General features: G+C 36.4%; 1 protein-coding gene across 1 annotated transcript in view; it reads right to left on the bottom strand.

The window, feature by feature from the left end:
* LOC105033346 (protein DGS1, mitochondrial) overlaps positions 1–26,578 on the bottom strand; it is a 58,892-nt gene that overhangs the window by 8,907 nt on the left and 23,407 nt on the right. The window contains exons 9-12 of the mRNA XM_010908106.4: positions 15,828–15,900; positions 15,700–15,728; positions 15,475–15,598; positions 10,734–10,844 (exon numbers count right to left, since the gene is read on the bottom strand). Of these exons, the coding sequence (XP_010906408.1) occupies positions 10,734–10,844; positions 15,475–15,598; positions 15,700–15,728; positions 15,828–15,900 (337 nt within the window). The remainder of the gene's footprint in view (positions 1–10,733; positions 10,845–15,474; positions 15,599–15,699; positions 15,729–15,827; positions 15,901–26,578) is intronic.

Below are 26,578 nucleotides of genomic sequence, written 5' to 3'. Positions count from 1 at the left end.
CTAAGATGCAAGAATAAGGTGCAATAAGAAAATTAAAATGCTTGAAAGTAAATTATGAAATTTAAAGCACAAAAATTTAACTTGCGAAAATTTAAATTACTAAATTTAAACTAAAGCCCTAATCAACTGGCTCTGATACCAAATTGATGCGGGATAATCCTAAAGAAAAGAGAAAGAAACCAATCCTAATGATCAAGCTCCCTTCTATTCATCAACAACAAATCACGTCCGGTCAGGGGCATCATTATTCCCAGGACAGACAGTATAGTTGCCTACACTCTGTTCAGGAGGCGTGAATGATTGATACGAGACCAAAGCGAGATCAATCTAAATGATGCAGATGAATGCTATTCTAGAGATCAGTAAACAACTAAAAATAGAAAAGTTCATAAACAGATAGCAGAAATTAAATATGCTCACGAGTAAATTCAAAAAGAAATATGAATGGAATGAGAGAGAATAAAACATTACCGAGAAGATGATAAGAATCCGGATCGTGGTAGTTAAAAAACTACCCTGATTAGGGCTCTTAATTTATAACCAAACAGATCCGTCGATAAAGAACTAGATCTTTTCCAATATCGGATTTAACAAAAAAATAAAAATCAAAGATCAATTGAAAAGGAACGAAGGTCCTTGATAGCATATGATCTGTAGAATAAGAGATCACTCTTTTCTCCAAAGTTTGCTGAACCGGTACCACCGACCGTTTCGGTCGGTCGACGGTACGGTTCGGTATGATTTCATACCGTATCGAACCGATGACCCGAACCGAAAGAAAAAAGAGAGAAATTGAAAGAAATAGAGAGATAGAGAAAGAGGAAGAAAAAAAAAAGAGGGAGGAGCCGGCGGGGCCACCGGATGGCCTCCGACTGGCCGTCGTGGCCGTCGGAGGGCGCCGTCCACGCATGCGGCGCCATAGGCGTGAAACAGGGGCATCGCCCCTGTTTCGCAAATTTTTTTAAAAATATGATTTTAAGTGAAGTCGGCAAACGATTTGTCGGCTTCACGATTTTTGTTTTTTTTTCAAAAAATTCTTAAGTCGGCAACTCGTTTGCCGACTTCATGATTTTTATTTTTTTTAAAAAAAATTCTCAAGTCGGCAATCCAGTTGCTGACTTCATAAGTTTAAAATAAAAAAAAAAAAAATCGAAACAGACGTCGTCTGTTTCGAAAAAGAAGAAGGGGGTGGAGCCGCGGAGGGGCTCCGTCCGCTCGACCGCCCTCAGACCGTCGGCGTCAGCTCGTCGACCACCGGGAGCCTCACAACGGAGGCACTGTCTGTCTGGTAGGTTCCCCGCCCCCCCTCCGAGCGTTCTCTCTCTCTTTTTTGCTCTCTTGAAAGCCCTATCGGACGATACAGGGCTCGAAAGCCCTCCAACGGCCGCAGCCGGCCTCCGACAGCTCCCACCTCCCTCCCTTCCCTCCCCTCTCTCTCTTTCTCACTTTCCATTCTTTATTCTTCAGTATCGCTGGTGTACCGATTTTACCAGCCGAATCGTGCCGGTTCCCCACCGGTCCGGTACGAGATGGGGTGTACCGATCGGTTCGGCACGGTATGGCAAACCTTGCTTTTCTCTCAGCACGATAGATGAAAATTCGGAAGGAGACAGATCTTCTCTTGGTAGGATAGGCTTACATGGGTAGATGGAGTCAAATCAGGATCGTAGGAACACTAGATCTCAAGTAGATAAAGATTAAAATTATAGGATAGAAAGTGGGCCTCACATCCTTCCCTTGTGGGGCGATTTTGGGTCTCACACCCTCTCCCTCTCAGAGTGATTGACACAAGTATTTGGAGGGTTTGTAAAATCATTCATTGCCCTCTTCATGAAAAATACAAGGGTTTATATAGGACCTTAGGGGTCCTATTTCTTTAGGAATCTCTTACCTTTTACAAGAAGGATATCAGCCCTCCCATAAAAAAGTAAAGCATTATGTCTAGTTTCTAAACAAAATAATCTATCATGAGAAAGAAATCAGCCTTTAACAAAATAAGTAGCCAAGAACTCTTAAGGAATCCTTGAGAAGAAATGGAACTCCATATGGATGCTTGATGCTTGGCACAACTTGGCATAAGAATCCTTGGGCACGGCACATGCTGGCATGCATATTTCTTCTCTGGGCGTGTGAAGAGTGGTGGCTCCAAAAGTGACGTGGACAAATCCAATACAAACCCAAGTATGGCCCTATGGACCCAAAACTAAATGCATCAAAAATTTATTGATTGAAAATAAATAACTGAAGTAGAATCAATCTAATGGGACTTTTTCGATCCAAATCGCATCTAAATCATGTCGCCAACTTCTGATGGCTCTGGTGTCCGCACTAATTCTCTTGTGGGAAGAACTCGACCCTATTGAGTGTGGGTCAATTCTGCTCTGATGACGCTCAAGCAGATCAGGATCAATGCGCTGCAGCTCTTCTCGAGTGATCTAAGTATTTTCAGACTCCGATCGACCTCATCATCTAACCAAATACCGCTGATAGCCTCGACTCCGGATGGAGAGGATCTGCTCATCTAAAATTCTCTCAATCTGATCGTATTTTGCTGACATTTTGGCCGGTGGACACTCAGGAATAGGTTCGCTCTCAAAGGTTGGTTCAAGCTCAAACGGCTCACCAGATATCCGAGTTGGCTCTTTATAGACGACGAGATCTGTAATGTTAAAAGTAGAGCTAATCCCAAAATCAGAAGGTAAGTCCATAACATACGCATTTGGTCCGATTTTTTTTATGATCTTAAACGGACCTGCTCCTCGAGCATGTAATTTCTTCACGATTCTGAATGGGAACTGTTCAGGTCTCAATCGAACCATCACAGTCTCCCTCCGCAAACTCTTGGGCACATCGATGAGAATCTGCATTCTGTTTATAAACTTTGTTGCTAATGCTAATTGTTTTACTGATCTCTTTATGCAGACTCTTGACATGCTGTGCAAATGACTATGCAGATTCGGAAATCCTAGTATGCATGGGCAGTGGGATGAGGTCTATTGATTTTCTAGGTTGATATCCATGTACTTCAAAAGGACTCATGCCAATGGACCTATTAACAAAGCTATTATATGCAAATTCGGCTCGAGGCAGTAAAAGATTCCAGTTACCCATATGTTCCCCAATCAAGCAACGCAACAGATTTTCAAAACTCATATTAACCACTTCGGTCTGACCGTCCATTTGCGGGTGATAGACAGAAAAAAATTTTAGTTTGTGCCTAGAAGGTGCCATAAGATTTTCCAAAAGTAGCTCATAAATCTAATATCCCTATTAGACACAATGATTTTAGGCAATTCATGTAGTCTAACAATCTAATCAAAGAATATCCTTGCAACTTTCGATGCATCGGACGTTTGGCAACAGGATAAGAAATGAGTCATTTTTGAAAACCTATCTACAACCACTAGAACAGAATCATGTTTCCTAGTTGTCCTGGGTAATCCCAAAACAAAATCCATACTAACGTCTTGCCAAGGACAGTCTGGTATAGGTAAGGGTATATATAGGCCAGTGTTTTATTTTCTCTGTTTGGCCACGGCACACGTTCTACATTGGGCAACAATTCAAGCGACATCTCTTTTCAAGCTTGGCCAAAAACTGAGCTTCTACCAACTCTATACTTTTGTTCCTACCAAAGTGTCCAGCTAATCCTCCAACATGTAGTTCGCAAACTAGAAAATCTCTTAAAGATGTACGGAGGATACACGCCTAGTTTCTCTAAATAGATAACCATCCTGAAGGGTGTATTCACTATATTCTCTAGATGGCCCTTTACGTAAAGCCGTATGTTACCAAAATCTAGACACTCCTCATAATCTTCTTTAACCTTATCAAAACCAACTTCTATACTAACGGTGGACAGCAAAGTATGACGACGACTCAGGATATCAGCAGCACGATTCTCTACATCCGCACGGTGTTTCAAAATAAAAGTGTAGGCTTGCAAAAACTCGACCCACCTACCGTGTCAATGATTCAGTTTCTTTTGGAAATTCAAGAATCGGTGGGCCTCATGGTCAGAGTACAAAATAAATTCTTATAGTAGTAGATAATGTCTCCAATATCTTCAAGCTTGGATTACCGTATAAAAGTCCTTATCGTAGGTAGAATACTTGAGTTTAGAATCGTTAAGTTTCTCGCTAAAATATGCTACCGGATGACCTTCTTGACTAAGGACATCACCAATCCCAACTACTGACGCGTCGCATGCTACTTCAAAAACTTTGAAAAAAATCAGGTAGACGTAAGACTGGGGCGTGGGTCATCTTATCCTTAATGTCTAGGAAGGCTCTATTGGCTGCCCTAGTCCATTCAAAATCTCCCTTTCTAATGCAGTCAGTAATGAGAGCGACTATGATGCTAAACCCTTTGATGAACCTACGATAAAAAATTGCTAATCCATAATAACTTCGCACGTCATGCACACTCTTGGATACCGGCCACTCAACTATTGCTCTAATCTTTTCAAGATCGGCAAACACACTATCGGGGGTAACAACAAAACCTAAGAAGACGATACAATCTGTCATGAAAGCGCACTTCTTAGGATTAGCATACAAGCTTTCTATTCTAAGAACTTGGCACACTCTTCAGAGATGATCTTTTCTAGTTCGACTATAGATCAAAATGTCATCAAAGTATACGACTACAAACACTCCTATAAACGGTTGTAGTACTTGGGTCATCAACCTCATGAAAGTACTAGGGGCATAAGATAATCCAAATGGCATCACCATCCACTCACATAAACCATCTTTCATCTTAAAAGCAGTTTTCTACTCATCTCCTGATCTAATCCTTACTTGATGGTAACCACTCTTAAGATCAATCTTAGAAAAAATAATGGCTCCGATCATCATATCTAGCATGTCATCTAACCTAAAAATGGGGAAGCGGTACTTAATGGTAATCTTGTTGATGGCACGACTATCTATGCACATCCTTCATGTACCATCCTTCTTTGGAGTCAATAGTGCAGGAACCGCGCAAGAACTCAAACTCTCACAAATTCTTTTTTTATCAGCTCTCCAACTTGTCTTTGTAGCTCGACATGCTCAGTAAGGTATAACCTATAGTGGGACAAGTTGGGTAGGGTAGATTCAGGAACTAAATCAATGGCATGTTGAATATTTCTCATAAACGGTAAGTAATCTGAGAGATTCTCAAGAAAGACATCATAAAACTCATAAAGGCTAGCTACTTCCTTAGGATAATCCACCTTAGAGTCCTCACGAACTTCTCTTGCAGCAAGCATCTAAACTGATGATCCTTCACTCATGATCGTCTCTAATTCTTTGGCACCTATCTTTTTTATTAGATGGAGGCTTTTCTTCTTAATGTTTTCTTTTGATCCATCGTCTATCTTTCTATTGGTAGCCTTAGATGGAGAAGGATTAATCGTGATCTTCTTATCCTGATGAGTAAAGCTATAGGAGTTGGTTCGGTCATAAATCGTAACATCATTGTTGAATAGCCAAGGCCGACCTAATATGACATTACCGACTTCCATGGGTAAGACATCGCACCACACATGATCCTGATAGGAATGAAGCTGGATGGGCACACGGCATCGAAATTTGATGGGAATAGAGGAGTCTATCCAAGATACATGGTATGGGCTGGGATAATCTACAGGAGTTAATCCTATCGCTTAACCGTGTCGGTGGAGATGACGTTGATACAGCTACCACTATCAATGATCACCTTACAAATTTTATCGCTAAATTTTATGAAGGCATAAAAAATAGAGGTCCTACGCCAGTCTGCACTTTTCTTAGTCTGTGCTAGAATATATCTAACGACTCCAAGCCTAAGGTCTGACTCGGGTACAACATAACCTAAGATGTTCTCAGTACTCTCAAACTGCTTGGCTAAGTCTGGATCAGCTTCATAAACTTCCTCAATATTTTCTAAGATTTCTCCTTCTAATTCTTCCATAAATAATGATTGGTTGGGGCATTGTGCAGCAAAGTGACCGTAACCATGGCACTTGAAGCAATGGGATCGAGAACTACTTCCTTTTGATGACTCTCCTATAGCTCCTTTTCTTTTATCTTCTTTTCTCCCAATAGGATTTGTAGGTGAAGATCCGTTACTAGGAGCTTGATTAATATTGGGTCTCGATCTAGAATGGGTTACTCGGCTAGGTTCAGGACGACGGAGAGTTGAATATCTAGAAAATCCCTCAAAATCTAAGGTAAGTTGATAAGCTTGTTCTAACGTGGTTACTTCTCGCAGAAAGAGCTCACGCTAAATATCCTCTTGTAATCCAACTCTAAATCTAGACAAGGTAACAACCCTATCTTCGGCTACTCCACATCTCATGAGGTACTCATCAAATCTCGTGATATACTCGATGACTGATCTATTCCCTTAAGTAAGCCTCTGCCATTGATTTAAAAATCTTTGTTGGTAGGTGGGGAGGTACTTCTCTCTGAGTTTCTCTTTCATCTCATCCCAAATTTCTATTGAATCTTGTCTTCTCTAATTGAAAAGATGCTCAACACTTTCTCAATAAAGTTGAGCTTACCTAACCAACTTCATCCTAGCAAACCTAACTCTCCTTGCTTCAGACATTTCATACCACCCAAAGTAGTGATCCATGTCTGATTCCCAGTCTAGGTACACTCTCGGATCTAGACAACCATCAAAACTTGGGACTTCGATTTCACATTCCTAAGAATATGCTCATCTTGATCGAACTGATTATGGTGCGGGCGTGCCCCTATAGGTCGATCAAGTTCTAGATTCCTATCTCTGTCCTATAAACAGTCGGAGAGACTTAGATTCAAGTTGTTTCTGCCTAGTTTCTTCTAATATTACTATTCTCTCATTCATGGCTTTCATAAAATTTTTCATATCATCAAACTTTTCAGTCAGAGCATTAATGATGGTTGCTGTATTAGGATCCATATTGGTGTTGGGTGGAGAAGTAGGATGTTGGTACTAGGTACCTGATCTAGTGGTCATGCAAATCTAAGATGCAAGAATAAGGTGTAATAAGAAAATTAAAATGCTTGAAAGTAAATTACGAAATTTAAAGCGCTAAAATTTAACTTACGAAAATTTAAATTGCTGAATTTAAACTAAACCCCTAATCAACTGGCTCTGATACCAAATTGATGCGGGACAACCCTAAAGAAAAGAGAAAGAAACCAATCCTAATGATCAAGCTCCCTTCTATTCATCAACAAGAAATCACGTCCGACCAGGGGCATCATTATTCTCAGGACAGACAGTATAGTTGCCTATACTCTGCTCAGCATGTGTGATTGATTGATATGAGACCAAAGCGAGATCAATCTAAATGATGCAGATGAATGCCATTCTAGAGATCAGTAAACAACTAGCAACAGAAAAGTCCATAAACAGATAGTAGAAATTAAACATGCTCACGAGTAAATATAAAAAGAAATATGAATGGAATGAAAGAGAATAAAATATTAAACCCGTGAGAAAATCCGAGAAGATAAGAATCCGGATCATGGTAGTTAAGAAACTACCTTGATTAGGGCTCTTAATCTTTAACCAAGTAGATCCGTCGATAAAGAACTAGATATTTTCCAATGTTGGATCTAACAAAAAAATAAAAATCAAAGATCAACTGAGAAGGAACGAAGGTCATTGATAGCATATGATCTGTAGAATAAGAGATCACTCTTCTCTCAGCACGATAGATAGAAATTCTGGAGGAGACAGATCTTCTCTTGATGGGATAAGCTTGCATGGACAGATGGTGGAGTCGAATTGAGGTCGTAGGAATACTGGATCTCAAGTAGATAAAGATTAAAAGGATAGGATAAAAAGTGGGCCTCACACCCTCCCCTTGTGGGGCGATTTTGGGTCTCACACCCTCTCCCTCTCGAAGTAATTGACACGAGTATTTGGGGGGTTTGTAAAATCATTCATTGCCCTCTTCATGAAAAATACAAAGATTTATATAGAATCCTAGGGGTGCTATTTCTTTAAGAATCCCTTACTTTTTATAAGGAAGAAATCAGTCTTTCCACAAAAAAGTAAAGCATTATGTCTAGTTTCCAAACAAAGTAATCTATCATGGGAAAGAAATCAACCTTCAACAAAATAAGTAGCCAAAAACTCTTAAAAAATCTTAGGGAAAAAATGGAACTCCATGTGGGCGCTTGATGCTTGACACAACTTGACATGAGAATCTTTGGGCACGGCACATGCTGGCATATATATTTCTTCCCTGGGCGTGTGGAGAGTGGTAGCTCTAAAGATGACATGGACAAACCCAATACAAACCCAAGTATGGCCCTATGGACCCAAAACTAAATGCATCAAAAATTTATTGACTGAAAATAAATAACTGAAGTAGAGCCAATCTAATGGGGCTTCTTCGATCCAAATCGAATCTAAATCATGTCGCCGACTTCTGATGGCTCTGATGTCCGCACCAAATGCATGCCTTGACAACCTAAAGGAATTTCATATAAAAATGAGATCTGCAAAGTTCTATGGCTTACAACATTATGCAATAAAGAGCGTTTAGGGAAGAAGTTGTGCAGCAAAAACAAGAAAACTAAGATGAAAGCATAAGAACATTAGAAAGGATGATTAAGAAATGAGTATACTAGAGGAGATGGAAGCATTACATGAATTAAGGACATAGTAATGGAGATTATGATGGTAGGGGGTATTGTACAATGAAAATTTGAGGGGGGTTCAAGTAAGGGTTTGTACCTTGAGTTGTGCTGAAAAAGATGCAATAAAAGAAGAGGACCTAACATAAAATGGTTGGAAGTTGTGAGAAAAGATATGAAAGAGTTAAAATAACAGCATCAGTGGCCCTAAATAGAAACTCTTGGCGAATGAGGATCTATAAAACCAACCCATAATAGTTGGGATTAGGCTTGATGGTTATGCCTATGGTTCAAACTGATGTCAAATAGGATGTCAAATAGTAGGGATAAGGCTCGATAGTTATGACCATCAAGGTATCACATAACAAGATAGTCTGACAGCCATCCTAAGTGTGTTAAGTAATACATATATCTGGATATAAAAGTTATTAGCTCATGCAGTAACAAGAAATACCATTTAACAAAACCAGCATGTGAAAATTACAAAAGAAATGGTGTCATTAGAAACCATATTATTACTGATTTGGTGAGTTTTGAAATCAAATTAACTTAAAAAAATTGCTTTAACTGGACAAGTTAGAAACATCTTTTAAGGAAGGATATGACTTGGAAAGTTCTCTAAGACCTGCCATTTCACGTGTCATAATCATAGTCAGAACTCAGAAGTCGAACATTTGGTTTTTAAATAGTTCAGCTAGAGGCAAAGATTAGGAATTCGGAGAAAAAATGGCAAATTTATCAAAAGTTCAAAAAGAGTTCTAATAGCCAAACATTATGTATATCTATATCACTCTCTCTCTCTCTCTCTCTCTCTCTCTCTCTCTCTCTATATATATATATATATATATATACATATATATATATATACACACATATATATATATATATATATATATATATATATATATATATATACATATATATATATACACACACACACACACACATATATATATATATATATATACATATATATATATATATATGCTTTTTAAAATATGCATATAACTACTTGCTTAAAAATAAGTATGGAAACGGCAAGAACAACAAACTAAAGGGAAAACACCACCACCAACAACAACAACATATGGTATCACTGCGCCATAAGATACAAAGATTTCTTCAAATTACTAGCAAATGAATTGCAAAATGCTATAATTCTTGAACACTTAATTTAGTTCTGGTTTGCAATACTTACAGAGACAAGGAAAAAACAAAGAAAAATTCAAGAATTTTTCCTAGAAAGCATTGTTATTGTGGTCATGATAAATTCAGTTACACTCATAGACTATACCAAGCTTCATATATTCAGCAAGGAAATATAAGTCACATGGAATTTCTACTTGCAATTAGACTTGCATGGACATAGAAATGAAGGTCAGATTTTGCCACATCTGTGTTTAATTCGACAAGAGAAATAAAATCCAAATACAAAGTTACATAGAATAAATATTCATAAACTTACATCTATGTTAATATCTAGCAATGAATACTTAAAAGAATAGTATAATTAAGGTGTGTATTCTTCCATTTATTCTTATATTAAAAAATAACCATAAGAATTTCATGTGTCCAGCTCTGCTGACAAATGGTAAATGAACTCCATCAGTATCTAATTGTAATTAACACTTCCATAGTTGAGCAAAAGCACATCTTGTGGACCATCTTGCACCAAAGCCGCTTTTGCAGCCAAGGTAGTTTAAGCAAGTTTTTTATGCAACTTTTCAGGTTCAAGCTTTTGTCATTATCAAAGGATTGCATCACATGTTTAACCAATATAAGTTTCAGATGGGATCAACAAATCAGAGAAATTCACAACCAGCCCTCACCACATGCATTCCTCCAGATCCAAAATAAGTTTTTTTTTTCTTTTTTTTAAAAAAAAAGCTTATAACTCTAGGCCTGTATCATATTGCTTTTTTCTTTTTTAAGAAAAATAGGCCTGCATCATATTGATAGTGCTAAACAGACAGAAATATAGTGCGGAATGCTGGAGATATGTATTATATTGAATGCACCCAATGATATTTTCAGATCAAATTAGCCCAGTGAGACAAACAAACAGACTCAAAAAGGACTATTTATACATTAGCTATTAACAAAATAAGGAAACTATAATTCAAACTTTACCATGCCTTGATCCATGCAAGTTTGAAACTGCATGAGCCTTTTCTCAACTTCAACCACTAAAAGCCTTCTTTGTCTGCGAGCAATCCTTCCTCTGCCTTCTGCACTTTTGTCCTGAATTATCTCAACTTTTAGTAATTATGTCACATGTTGCACAATAACGATTAACAATGGTGTGTCATTTGTTAAGCCTATAATGCATACAGTTTTCTGCAAAGCAAGTTTATAAGGGAAATGTGGAAACAAATTTTGTGCAGGATTCATTAAAAAATATTTGCAGCTAAACATGTTCAGACACATTATATTCTGAACAAAGATGCATGAGACAATAAGACATTTACCTATGCACCTAACAGAAAAAAGGAAAAACCTTTCATGATGATGATTCAAAATGCTTCCGCCAATAGGTTTTAGACATTGCAAGATTCCATTACGAAAGCAGTAACCTCAAGTGATGATGAGAAATGTGAAAATGAGAAGTACAGAATGGATATGCACAACACTGTGTTAGTCGACACAACTAAGGCAAACATGCATAGTATGAACAATCTATAATTATTAAGATATATAACCCAGATAAAATCTAAGCCTTTATATGTATTTTGTCTTAATTAGGAGTGTCCTAAATTCTCATTCTTGCAAAGCTAAATAAATTATAGAACTTAGGCATCAACTTGGTGATTTTCAGAATACTAAAAGATAAGGATTGGTGACAAGCACAAGACGATGCCTTGTAATATCAACTAAGATGTAGGTCGTTGAGCCACTGGCTTGAGAAGCAAAAACTAGAAAAATGAGCATATAAATACATATACTGGATCAGAGCACAACATAGGACATGCTCAAATACATGCAGCTTGTTGAGAAAGAGAGAAATTCAAGAAGTTGATGTTAAAGCCCAGTGGTGGTTCACCTTCACCATCCATTAACCTAACCATTCCTACTGTCATAAACACCATTGCTTAACAGAAGTCTATCACATTGTTCCAAGAACCTTGGTTGCTGTCGGAGTAACTGATCATCAACAAGGGTGTTCTAGTGTACTGTAGATTCTTACCCGATATTTGTATCATTTGATGATGCCATGCGAATCGCTAGAAACATGTTAAGTGTATGGCTAACCCAATAACAAAAGTTTTGAACCATCTCCACATCACCTTTTTTGGAAAAAGCCCAGACCAATAATCATGCTCCAACTTTTTCAGATGACCCCCTCTGCCACCCAGCCATTTGCAAGGCTGCTGACTTTCTTTTATATTGCCTAATAGGAATTCATGGTATATATTTAACAATTAAGTCCATTCAATAAGTTAAATCTTATCCATTCATGTCTTCAGCATTTGCACATGCTCAAATCTAAAACTACAACACAATCACTTGGGTTCTGGGCGCAACCATCTGTCCATCTCCATATATTCTTGTTTTTGTATGTGATGAAGGTGTATAACCAAAAAAACAAAGGGATAACAAATGGTGCCATAATTATGATAGAGTCAGCAAGCTCCGAATTTTGTGTCACCGAAATTGATTCCACAAATCAATGAAGAAATTCTTATGTCCAAACAAGATTGCCAAGACAGCTAGAAAGCCTGAGTTGGAAGGAACCCTGACCACTTAACCACCTAGGCAGACTGCCTAGTGACTTAGGCGGTCCATTATGGAAAAGGCAAATAAAAAGGGTCAAAAATAACATCGTTTATTGCATGAATAACCAAATAGCACATTAAAGCAGAATAAAAGCTTAGATTAGTCAAAGTCAATACATATCCCATAACATATAAATCCACCTAGTCAAATATAAGAGTGATAACCATAACCAATTTGAACTGTTAAAAATCAAACCTGAACAAGTTTAAATTCGAAAAGTTTTCACTAAAAAAAAAATTCCATAAGGTTAATTAAAATGTCATATTGTCATCCCAAAGATTGCAAGAAAGAAATCAGAAAAAGAGAGAGAGAGAGAGAACAAGCTGGAAAAAGGGGAAAAAGGACGAAAGGAAAATAAGATGAAAAGGAGAAGAAACAAGGAATAAAGGAGAAGAAAAAGAAAGGATTTTTCAAATGAGTGGAAAGATGTAGAAGAACCAGAAAAAGAAAAATCTTTCAAAAGAGAAGAAAAAGAAGAGGAGCAATAGGAGAAGAAAAAAGGTGAAGGAAAGCGACCAAGCGGAACAATGATATGACACAACAAAAAATCATAAAAAGGAGAAACTATCGAGGTCTTTGGGCAGTTAGAAGACTACTCACAGCATGGACAACCATACTGCTTGAATTGCTGAGGAAGAGGTGTATCGTACCATACCAGGCCAGAATCGGTACAAAACTCATGCTTGATCAATACAAACCCTGTACTATGCCATACAAAGGTATACCAAGGCGTGTTTCAACCCATACGAAGGCATACCAAGAAAAATGGTTAGAGGGCTGTTTCGCTATGGGGTGTGTGTAGAACCGATATTGCCTGACAGACCGTTAGGACTAGGAGGTTTCAGTGGTCAAGTGAAAGGATGAATGGGATAAGGGAAATGATGACATAATTAAATTATTTTAAAATTCACATCTGATTCATTTCAAATAAGTTCATTTTGAGTTAAAAGATTGAAATCTCCTCCATCATCCTCTTCCTTGTAACAAGCTTGTTAAGCCTCCTTCTACAGCATCACTTTGTTCTCGCTTCATCATGATATATGTTAGTAGGCCCCATAATTCTAATTCAACTTAAAGTGCTAACGCAAAGCTGTTTAAAATATAGATAATCAATTTAAGTCCACTGCCCTTGTTAATATTATCCCCTACTTAGGAACTACTTGGCCATTGCTAGACCTACAGATCCAACGATAGCCACTCAGCAAAACACATTGTTTGGTACTTTGGTTTACTGTGCTCAGCAAGCCATAGTGGCTTAACCTGTAGAAGAAATTCCTCTGCTGCAACAAGCCAACCAACAACCAAATCAATTATGAATTAAGCTACTCCGGCAAGAATAAGGGGTAACTAGAGTCATGTTGTCAGCTTATTCTCTCAATGCTCTAAACTCTCTCAATGTTTATACCATGTCAATCTTCACTCTATTCCCTCTCTCCAAATGTTGATCTTCTCTAGATGCCTCAATCCCACCATCTCGTCTCCATCCCTCACCTCCTTGATCGTACATTCGATATCATCATGATGATCCTCAACCCTTTCCTCTTCATCACCCACACCCCTCGTGAACATGATCTAGACAATTGTTCAATCTGGCACCTAGATCTTATCCCTAATGCTCAATCTCAATCGCCATTGCATCAATTCCCCAATAACATGGAAAAGTTCTTTTTTCTGAACCACACCTAAAAGTAAAATTTTGTCATTTTCTTTCTTCTACAAGGAAGAATTTGGTGGTTTGCGATTGGAAAAAAGCAGCTACTCCATTTTCAAAAATCGTGAGTTTGAGCTCTAGTGGCCAATATCATAAAAAAGGGCAGCCTAGTGCATGAGGCCTGCTCCCACCATTGCCAGGTCTACGAAGGGTCAAATGTATGCAGCCTTACCTTTCCATGCATAGAGCCATTTTTTATGCTTCCAAGTTCCAACCAATGACCTCAAGGTCACAATGGAGCAATCTTATTGTTATGCAACGCTCACCATCTTTAGTGGGAGATCTCATATTCTCCTTCAATCTCTTCTTTTTCTTTGCTTTCCAAGCTTTTATTTTTTTTATAAGAAAAAAGTTAAGCATGTTCCCATTTCCAAGGGCTGCTTTAAATGAAGGTCACCTGATGGGCCACTAAAAAAAGTTCGTTTCTCATAAATACTATCCTTTCTCATTGTTGATTCTATTTTATTTTTTTGTGTTTTCCTGCATTTTGGATTTTGAGAAGAAGTTATAAAATGACTACTCGATGATAGTGGCATAACTTTGTATTTTTCTAAAGCTTCTAATAGATAATTTTTCCAGCTACTTCCTTCCTTCCACAAAACAATTTCAGCCACCCTACCTCCCAGAATTCCAGCCGCGTGCAATTTAGTTTGCACTGCAACTTCTGCCGCAAGAAACAAAACAGCCTCTTAGCTTAAGCATGTAGTTCTCACCAATACCGAGTTGTTAAAAGTGTATGTGTCTCATTCAAGTCATCCAATAGCATTTAGTAAAGTTTAACCTCAAGTCTCAACTATTTATCTTAGTTGCCAATTTTACAATTTATATTACCGCAGCCACTTTTCTAGCTACAAGTCCTCAGAAGATTCATATAGAGCAACCACACTGTAGTAATTTCTAAGACTTGCCAGAAAGAATTGTTTTAGGTTGATTCTAGATTGTTAGTAGCCACATAGATTTTGTCATCTTTCCCATCCAACCGTCCATTAAGGAAAAGAAGCCATGATTACTCTAAGGACTTCCACAAAAAGCAAACCAGGATATTGGTTTCTCATCAAAGGAGAAAAACATGGTCAATCCTACAGGAAGGACAAGGGAAAATTAGCAATGCCGGAGTTGCAGTAAATTTGAAATGCATTTTAAGCATAAAAGATGTATTTTTGAGGCCAGTACTTTTCAACAAGTCCACGTGCATGATATCAAAAACATTACTAACACCTACCGAATGCTATTTCAACGAAAACTAAAAGTCAACTAAATAATATAAAGAATACCAAACTCCAAAAGGTTCCAAAAAAAAATTTCAGAAATATGAACTTCTTCAGGAGAATTTAATTGAGACTGCAAGCACTTTGAGATTTTAAAGATGCACTATCATATACTCACTTGCCGAACCCATGCTCGCACTAACATTATCAGAAGAAGAGAAAGGAAAAATGCCGGTAGAGCAGCAAGAACTGCAAAATTGATTTCATTGGCCTTCAGAATCTGATCTAACTCAAGCATTGCCCTGTTACACAGCAATATCATTCAATCCACTGTAGAATCAGATTTAAATTTGTACCATTACTAATCACAAAATTCTCAAACAATTGGAATAATTCAACTCACGTCTCAAGATCCAGTTTCAGCTTTTGAATCTGCAAATCGACACAATCCATAAGCAATAGTAATATAGTATGATCGCAAACTATAAGAGATAATTTAAAGTTGGCAAAACTAAAAGGGAAATGAAAAACCTGAATAAGCATGGCACGAGCAAGCTCTCCGCTGAGAAGATTGTGGAGTGGATGCATCAGCTCTTTCTCATATCTGCACTAAAGGCATTCACAATGAATCTGAATGCAAATAATTATGGTGCATTATCAACACAACACAAACAAGAGGGTACTTGACAATTAGGTGTCATATGATAAAATGAGCACTAGTCAAACTAAATAAAAAAATTCCATTTAGCAGTTGAAAATTATTGAGAGTGTCCAGTTTCCCTTGTTAGAAAGAAAGGTGCTTAGTTTGATTGTTTGCTGAAAGATGGGATGTGAAGAATCTAGATTTTTTTTGGTTTCTCAAGCCACCACTACATTAATTGCCATAAACGAAGTGATGCAAAATCATCTACCATGTATGATGTACATTCTTGTAGGGGCACAAATCATCAAGCATGAATAGTTATAGTTCACTTGTAGTAATGCTTGCCTCCAAGGTTCAGAGACATCCTTTGGGCAACCAAACAGGGCATGCTACTTATATCGAGTATACATTTCCATCAAGATTGATAAATCATTCAAGGCATTAGAATGCTTGCTAGGGGGGAGGCCAAGTTGCTCATGCTCACTGAGAAACCTAAAAGTTACAATACAACATCATGATGATGTATCCCAAGAAGTAAAAACCATCATTCACTGATCTATGCAGTGTCTTCAACAAAATGCAAGTGAAAGGAAGTCATCGGGCAAGGCTAAGTACCTCCGCACCTCTAAAAGCTTGTTTGGTTATTCCTACATGATTGGACTGAAAATCCTATAGAATTCCTAGATTAGGCCATCCATTTAAGTATGGCCCTGTATTAACCAAAACTCCACCCATCCCAAATCCTCTAGGAATCCAAAAAGGGCCTCCATAGGTCTTTTTTTTTCTTCCTGCAGCCCACATACTAGGATCTGGGCTGGGTTTAGACAGGTTCTTAGAAAATGGAAGCTAGATGGGCCAACAGAACTGATTCTTACAGGATTTTCAGCCCAATCCTGTAGGAATATTCCAACAGGCCGTAAGATTGAGAAACATCCTTTAGGAAGTTGAATGTTGCAAGTTATCTAAATTTATCAATTAATATTCACAACATACTGAACGTGTAATGTGGCTTGCCAATGCTTAGTTGTCCAGACAATATAGCTCAGTCAATTACACATACAATAAGATGAAGCTCTCTCTATAGCTACTAATCAATAGGAGAAAGAAAGCTCTACCCCCCCCCCCCCCCACCCCCCTCTCTCTCTCTCTCCAAAATTCAGGAAAAGTTCTAGAAAAATCTGTTAACAACCCTCAGTTTTTTTTTTTGTTTCAAGTAGGAAACTTATTGGACTCTTCTTAGCTGATTATTTTACCATTAAAATTTTGAAATATGAGAAAAACCAAAAGAGGTTCTTAAACGGTAATAAAATTTGATTTTATACTTTCAAAGATCACATAGAAAATTCCTGTTAAGAACCCCCCTTCTCTGGTTTTCTTTCATGGTTTGAAACCGATTAAATGATCACAGAAAAATCCTACTCTCTTTTTGTAATAACCCAGCCTTTTGGGCCCTTGGCCCAGGCCCAAACTTTAAAAGCCCAAATCCCTAAAAAATTATGTGCAGTGCGTGGCAAAGAGAAGGAAGAAGATTCTTAACCAGAGTCTTCTTCGCTCCCGATTTCGTCGAGATCGGGCGGAGGAGAGTCCGATTAGGTCTAGGAAAGCCCTCTATAAAACCCCCTTCCCCTCCCTTTAGGTCTTTATCACCGGATTTTGAGAGATTATTATAAGTTTTGAGGGTTTTCTCAAGGGTTCTCCATGAGTTCTTGGATGGAAAGAAAGGGTCACGGGAGTTCTTCTCGGCTGCGGAGCAAGGTAAGCTCCTTTCTCTTCTTTATTCTGGATTTTTCTCCACCGCTGGCATGCAAGGAAAGCCGGCAAGCTGTCGGTTTGGGTTCAAACAGGGCCATCCCTATTTTGCTTTCATTTTTCCCCGCATGCCGCCGGCAACAACTGCCATTGGGGCTGTTGCCGGGGCAGTGTCTTCGCCATTGTCGGGAACCGCCAGGGGTGGCCGGGTCGGCCTTCCTTGGTTGCGTGTGGGGGAGAGGAGATGAGGGGGATCAGGTCCCCTGTTTTGGACGAGGAGAAGAGAAGAGGCTTCTTCTCTCTCTTCTCAAATAATTAATAAATTAAATAATTGATTAATCAATTTATTTTAAGATGGTTAGAGAAATTTGGGAAGAAAAAATGTTGAGGACAAGGGTGAGGATCCCGATAAACCCCAATAGAAGATTTTAAAAAATTAATTTGATTTATTTGATTTATTAATATTGATTTAATATATATAGGAGACCGATTTCTCGAATAAGAGGACATCGAGAAAGGTTCAATCTAGATTATAAACCTAGTGAGTTTTTCTCTCTATTTTCCCCCTCTACTAGCTTCTCTCTATTTTCTCTCTCTAAAATTTTCTCTTTCTTCATGAATTTCCCTCTAAGAATCTTATGGATCAGTGGAGGGTCCAGGTATTTAAGTAATCCTGATCTTGATCGATCCTAGGAGAGGTCCTGAATTTATGTTATTAAGATCATTTATCCATAATTTCTCCATATATGATTTTTATGTTTAACCCTAATCATGTAGAGATGTAATTGTTGTACAAGAAGATATCGAGCAAATTATCTTGTTTTCGAAATTCGTAAATCAAAGAGTTCGTTGCTTGGATCAATCACTGATAAAAGTAAGAATTTCTGTACATGATCATCAATATATATGCTATTTTACCATTGGCCTTGTATCGTTGATTTTGCATCGTTGAATTTGTGATCGATGAATTTGCTATGATTAAGACATCGTTATTTGCTTATATGATTTTTAAGCATGAGTATGTTATGTCAATATATATGTATCAGTGATTGATGGCATGACTATATGGTATGATATATTTGTTTTGATCACACTGCAAATTGAAATTGATTAATGAAGTCAAAGTACTATAATTTCATGAAAATAAAAAAAAAAGATATGGTTTGGACTAGCCTCATCATGTGGAACAGCCTGTCAGGAGCTTATGTCTGGGACAATCGGCCAAGAGCTTATGCTTGGGACAGCCTCCACGGGCTTATACGTGGATCAGCCGGTCAAAAGCTCATACCTGGGACAGCCTGTCAGGAGCTTATGCCTGGAACTGCCCCCACGAAATTTCATACGTGGGATAGCCAGTCAGGAGCTCATGCCTGGGACAGCCTTGATGGGCTTATAAGTAAAAATTTGATCAGATAGAGAAGTGAGGCATGATCTTGATTAGTCCAAAACCGGAAAGAAAGGATTAAGAAAACTGAATATGTGATAAAAAAAACAAATGACAAGACACAAAATTCATGCTGAATAAAAGGCTTTCACTGGTGATATGTGATAACATTTCTCCTTTGACAAGGTAAATAATTGATATATGTTTATATGGATGTTTGTATTATTCTGAATATTTGATATGAGATTTTATGTTTATTGCTATTTTCATATTATATTATTATAATGATGTGATATGTGAGATTCTTACTGGACTGTAAAGCTCACACCCCTCCATGTCTCTTTTCCTTCTCAGAGTTATAGAATGCTCATGATTGGCTATGGTATGAACTTGCAAGTGAGTGGATGCATAGATAGAGTGTCATTGATACCTGATCAGAGGATTGAAGAAATTTTATTTGTAATTATACAAGTTTCACTAATTATTATTAAAATTAGACATGATGGATATTGAGATATTGTAATGAATTATTTTTGACCTTGCATATTCTTTAGGGCTTGTCCTAAGGAGTGTGCGGTCATCACGTATCCGATCCGGGTGTTGGGTTCGGAGTGTGACAGAGTGGTATCAGAACTTAGGTTTAAGATTATTAGGGACTGTGAAGCGATATCAAAATTGTGTATGATCAATAGGATGTGACAGAATGGTATCAGAGTTTAGATTTAAGATCACTAGGGACTATGACATAAGTGATATTAAAACTTTGGATTATGATCAACAAAGTATGATACATGATATCAGAGCTTAAGATTAAGATATTAAGGATGTGATAGAATGATATTAGAGTTTAAGTTATGATCATTAGAGAATATGACTTAAGTGGTATTTAAGCTTATGGTTTTAATTATTCAGGATTGTGACTTTAATAATATTTGAACTTAGGTTATGATCTTGAGAAATATGATAGACATAAAAAAAAGATTCAATATTTGAATTTCGAATCAATAGATACTATGATGAAATTTATGCATAAGTGACATATGATGTCTATAATAGAATTAACGAATTATATCTTAGATTCCAATTAGTAGGGTTGATCGAGTATGAGAAGTGTTAATCCTGGAATGAAGTGCGAGGTATTAATAAGTTATATTGAGTATACTTGATGATTTTGGAATGCTAAACTTATATGGTTGAAGATCATGATAACTTTTCTACTTTCGATGATAATTATCTGAGCATTATAAATTTTGGACTTATCAAAAGGAAGTTAATTAGGGTATGGTCTAAGAAGAAATTGTATCATATGAGAAAGAAATATTTTTGAGCATTGAATCTATAAGAGAATCATATATGAAATTCGAATTTAGATGAAAAATATATTTGAATTTTATTATGAAAATATGAGATACACATCTTGGTGAAATCTTTGGTTATTCAAAATATCATATTTGGATATGATTTTTTTTTATCTTTCAAGTTGCATTGAATTTCAAGTCAAAAGTTTAATTTTCTAAGTGGATCTAGGGTATTTTGATATTGTTGTTAAATTAAATACAAAAAATTTATTTTGTTAGAATATGATATATATATTATGAGAAAATCTTTAATAATTCATATTACCATCTTTGGATTAGATTCCTTAATTTTACTTATGATTGTTGAAGATAGTGGAGTGTATTAATTATTCAAATCAAAGTTTAGATTTCTAAGCTGATCCAAGATATCTTGCTAGTATTAAATTTTGAATGACTTATATAAATCTTAACACATAAGGGATAAGATTTTGCTTGGATTTATCGATTAATATTAAGGATTGTGATAAAGAGAGCTCTACAAAAAATAACCAAGTTGATTCTACTTACAAAGATGTTGACTTGAGTTCTTCTAGTTTGTTCGAGTTGGAGTTAATTCTTTAAAAAAAAAATTGATTTGAAAATTGTCTAAATGATTGTAAGGTAAATCCAAGGTTAACTCCAATTAATTCCAGACATGTTGGATTCTTGAGGAGTGATGAAGCTTATGCAATGAATTCAAACATGAAAAGTGAATCAAGATTTAATTTTGATGTGCTATGCCCAAAGGATAGTAAAGAGAAAGAAACTTAAAGTTTTGCTCTAAGTTTTTCTTTTTTTTTTTCGAAATTTGAAAGTTGGATCTACCTTTGATTGATCTAACACTTAAAGATATTCTTATCTTTCAATAAATCTATATAATTTGATAAATTAAGATCAGAGTGCGCAGCAAAAGCATGATGGATTAAATTGATTAGAAATATTAATTTCTTAATTCAAAAGATATTATGATGGAATACATTAGTTGCAAATAAGAATTTTATTGATAATGAAAGGATGCTACAGATTTTGACCTAATCTGATCATAGTCGGATAATTTTTGTCAGTAGGTTGCTTCATTGCTGATAATGCCAAAAATCCTAGATATCTCAAGTTTATTATTAACAGCTTGATAGTTCTTTTGTTAGTTCAAACCTAGAATGTTTTGACACAGATATTATTTTTTTTCGAGATTTAATGTTGTTAGTCGAACTGACGTAGAAGGTTGAGGTTTTCCTAAGATAGAAGTCCAGTTGTTAAAGTTATTAGAAGGTCAAAAGAAAAAGAAGCCTGTAATTATGAGAAGTGTTTGATGTTTAGGCTATCTTTAGTTTCTATTAAAGGTAATAAGTTAATCAATCAATATAATGGACAAAGAATTTTGGCATTTAAATACCAGGTCAAAATGTTATTGTTTGTTTAAAAAAAAAATTGAGAAACCAGCACGAAGGGAATAAGTTTGAGATCTCACATAATTTTGTTATATCAAAATCTTATGAAACAAATACTATGCAAGGCAGACTATTAAAAGCTCGAGGATGACATAATTGATGTTCTTTTAAAGTTATTGATTAAGCAAAGTTAATTTCGATGACGAAATTATTTTAAGAGGGGAGAATGTAATAACCCAACCTTTTGGACCCTTGAACCAGGCCCAAACTTTAGAAGCCCAAATCCTTAAAAAATTTTGTGCAGTGCGTGGCAAAGAGGAGGAAGAAAACTCTTAACCAGAATCTTCTTTGCTCCCGATTTCATAGAGATCAGGCAGAGGAGAGTCCGATTAGGTCTAGGAAAGCCCTCTATAAAACCCCCTTCCCCTCCCTTTAGGTCTTTATCACTGGATTTTGAGAGATTATAAAGAGTTTTAAGGGTTTTCTCAAGGGTTCTCCATGAGTTCTTGGATGGAAAGAAAAGGTCGCGGGAGTTCTTCTCAACCGTCGGAGCAAGATAAGCTCTTTTCTCTTCTTTATTCTGGATTTTTCCCCACTGCCGGCATGCAAAGGAAGCCGGCAAGCTGTCGGTTTGGGTTCAAACAGGGCCATCCCTGTTTTGCTTTTATTTTTCCCCGCGTGCCGTCGGCAACAGCTGCCGTTGGGGCTGTCATCGGGGCTGTCTTCGCCGTTGTCGGGAACCGCCAGGGGTGGCCGAGTCGGCCTTCCTTGGTTGCATGTGGGGGAGAGAAGATGAGGGGGATCAGGTCCCCTGTTTTGGATGAGGAGAAAAGAAGAAGAGGCTTCTTCTATCTCTTCTCAAATAATTAATAAATTAAATAATTAATAAATTAAATAATTGATTAATCAATTTATTTTTAGATGGTTAGAAAAATTTGGGAAGGAAAAATATTGAGGACAAGGGTGAGGATCTCGATAAACCCCAATAGAAGATTTTAGAAAATTAATTTGATTTATTTGATTTATTAATATTGATTTAATATATATAGGAGATTGATTTTTCGGATAAGAGGACATCGAGAAAGGTTCAATCCAGATTATAAACCTAGTGAATTTCTTTCTCTATTTTCTCCCTTTACTAGCTTCTCTCTCTATTTTCTCTCGAAAATTTTTTTTCTTCATGAATTTCTCTCTCTAAGAGTCTTATGAATCAGTAGAGGATCCAAGTATTTAAGTAATCCTGATCTTGATCGATCCTAGGAGAGGTCCTGGATTTATGTTATTAGGATCGTTTATCTGTAATTTCTCCATATATGATTTTTATGTTCAACCTTGATCACGTAGAGATGTAATTGTTGTACAAAAAGATATCGAGCAAAATATCTTATTTTCAAAATTCGTAAATTAAAGAGTTCGTTGCTTGGATCAATCACCGATAGAGATAAGAATCCCTGTACATGATCATCAAAATATATGCTATTTTACCGTTGGCCTTGTATCGTTGATTTTGCATCGTTGAATTTGTGATCGATGAATTTGCTATGATTAAGACATCATTATTTGCTTATATGATTTTTAAGCATGAGTATATTACGTCAATATATATATGTATCAGTGATTGATGGCATGATTATATGGTATGATATATTTGTCTTGATCACACTGTAAATTAAAATTAATTAATGAAGTCAAAGCATTATAATTTCATGAAAATAAAAAAAAAAGATATGATTTAGACTAGCCTCGTCATGTGGAACAGCCTGTCAGGAGCTTATGCCTGGGACAGCCTCTACGGGCTTATACATGGATCAGTCGGCCAGGAGCTCATGCCTGGGACAATCTGTCAGAAGCTTATGCCTGAGATAGTCCCCACGGGCTTTCATATGTAAGACAGCCAGCCAGGAGCTCATGCCTGGAACAGCCTTGATTGGCTTGAGTGAAAAATTTGATCAGATAGAAAATTGAGGCATGATCTTGATTAGTCCAAAACCGAAAAGAAAGGATTAAGAAAACTGAATATGTGATAAGAGAAACAGATGACAAGACACAAAATTCATGCTGAATAAAAGGCTTTCACTGGTGATATGTGATAACATTTCTCCTTTGACAAGGTAGATAATTGATATATGTTTATACGGATGGTTGTATTATTCTGGATATTTGATATGAGATTTTATATTTATTGCTATTTTCAGATTATATTATTATCATGGTGTGATATGTGGGATTCTTACTGGACTATAAAGCTCACACCCCTCCATTTCTCTTTTCCTTCTCAGAGTTACAGGATGCTCATGATTGGCTATGGTATGAACTTGCAAGTGAGCAAATGCATAGATAGAGTGTCATTGATACCTGATCAAAGGATTGAAGGAATTTTATTTATAATTATGCAAGTTTCACTAATTATTATTAAAATTAGACATTATGGATATTGAGATATTGTAATGAATTATTTTTGACCTTGCATATTCTTTAGGACTTGCCCTAAGGAGTGTACAGCCATCACGTATCCGACCCGGGTGTTGGGTTCGGGACGTGACACTTTTTGTTTCACCTTTTGAAGCTGATTGGACTCTTCTGAGCCGATTATTTTCAAAATTTTAATAATAGCTGCAAGTATATTAATATCAACACCTTTTATAATTGATATCGTTAGGATTTGAATCTGATGTTAATGACTTACATCAGAACCAAAAAAATGTTCTGAAAAGGGACTTATTTACATCATATATATCAGACCCCAACAAACAGAATTTGCATTTTTTATTTTGGTGGATGTTATCTAAAACTAATTCAAAAGAATATGATATACATGATATATATCAGACTGAAAACAATAAGAAATTATGTCTTCTGTTTTCATTCTTAAGAAAACCATCTCGCAACCTTCCACCTTCCTTCCATTCAGACTCCCCTTTCCATCTTCCTTCTATTCAGGGTCCATGAGATCGCATCTTCCTTTCTTTACTACCAGGTGAGAATCTTTCCAAAAAGAAATTTTAGAAACTTTTAAGTTTTAACACTTTTACAAAGTCTACACATCTATTTTTTCTATTCAGATATCGTAGTCTTCTATCTTCCTTCTATTTAGGCCCCTCTGGGATTCCTTATTAGTTCCTTTTATTTTGTGCTGCCAGATATCAATCTCTTTCTTTCTTCTTCCCTTCCTTGGTCAACAATTTTGAATCGAAAAAGACTGGCTACTAGTTCTTTAACTAAGAGTCTAAGTATCTGACAATAATAAACACACACACTCTCTCTCAAAAAAAAAAAAAAAGCCCATCGCACTTCTCCAATCATTGGCTTAATTAGGAATAAGAATACATGTTAATTAACTTTTATAGGTGTAGGAAAATCTTTCCTTCCTTAATTAGGAATTTTGATATGAAAACATTCCATATATATATTTATAAAAATTTGAATCCATGAAAATAAGGTATAAAGAAGCAGACTCTTTCCTTCATCCCCTTGAGTAGATTATCTGATTTCTGTAATCCCATCACAAAACTAGATTGTGTACCCCTAAGGGGAAGGGAAGAAAAATTCTGAGTTGGATACCGCTTTGTTCATTTCCAGATCCCCCAATTCAGATTCAAAAGATCAATGAGCTGAATGACACCAAGGATATTACCATTTATAGTAATGGAGATTTTTTAGGTCATTATTTCATTTAATATATGTCAGTCTATTAATGAAAACCAGTATATGTGAGTATATATGAAAGGATAGAAAGAAATCATGATCAATGTGGCCAAACCACATAATATAATCTCGCCTGCTATCTTTGAAGAAGCAACAGTTTGAGAAATTCATGGGGGAAGTTTCTTTGTTCATGAATATGTCAAGGAAACAAAATCAGTAGTTCAGACAACACATACCTTTGTGAAGCATGAGTCCAATTATATAGAAACTCTCAAATATCCATAAGAAAAGGGAAAACTCTAGTGTACAAACTGCAAGCATTTTGATCACTTAGACCATCGTACTCAGGTCCAGATCAGCCTCTATTTGAACAGTTTGACAACAGTTGTTTCAACATTTTATGTAATTTATTAAACATTAAAACTAAGACCTTCATAACCCTTCTAGTCCCAGCAGCGTCCCAACTCATCAAATTTTTGTGTAATTTTCAGAAACAGATGGTTTGAAGTCATCTATAAAAGAGGAATGGAAGAAAAAACCAACAATACTGCAAAAAGGATTAATAGTGCTAAGTTATTGATACCTACTTCTACACAAATAAGTAATTAATCAAAAAATTTAAATTAAGCAAAACAATCACACAATCACAAACGCCGCAAAATAGTATATTTTACAACTTTATAGAAAACTAAGACCAAATGATGAGCAAAATAAAAGTTGAAATGGGTTGATGAAAACAAAATGATAAGTCAAATAAAGCTTGAAATGGGTTGCAGAACTGTAAAATTAGGATTTCATCCTCAAAAGCATATGTGAAGAGACTGGTGCTTGGAGGAAGCAAAGAAAAATAATGAAACCATGTAGACAAGATCCACTATGATAGGAAAAAATAATAGGACCAGTAGGTAGCTAAGATTGGTATTTAGTTGGGGAACTGAATTGCTAATATTTTTGAGCTGGATGACATCCCATTTTCAAAAAAATTAATTATGAAGAACCATGCTATTTAATCCACATTTTCCAACTAACTGGCTACTGGAATTTATTTAATTAAATATGACTTGGTCTCTTCAGAAAAGAAAATGAATGTGATCATTAAATTCCATAATAGCCGACTGTTTCCACAATCCTTGCTC

The sequence above is a fragment of the Elaeis guineensis genome, chromosome 5 (genome assembly GCF_000442705.2).
Source record: "Elaeis guineensis isolate ETL-2024a chromosome 5, EG11, whole genome shotgun sequence".
NCBI classification, from domain to species: Eukaryota; Viridiplantae; Streptophyta; class Magnoliopsida; order Arecales; family Arecaceae; genus Elaeis; species Elaeis guineensis.
The sequence above is the reverse complement of the archived record's forward strand: the minus strand, read 5'-3'. Positions and strand labels throughout refer to the sequence as shown.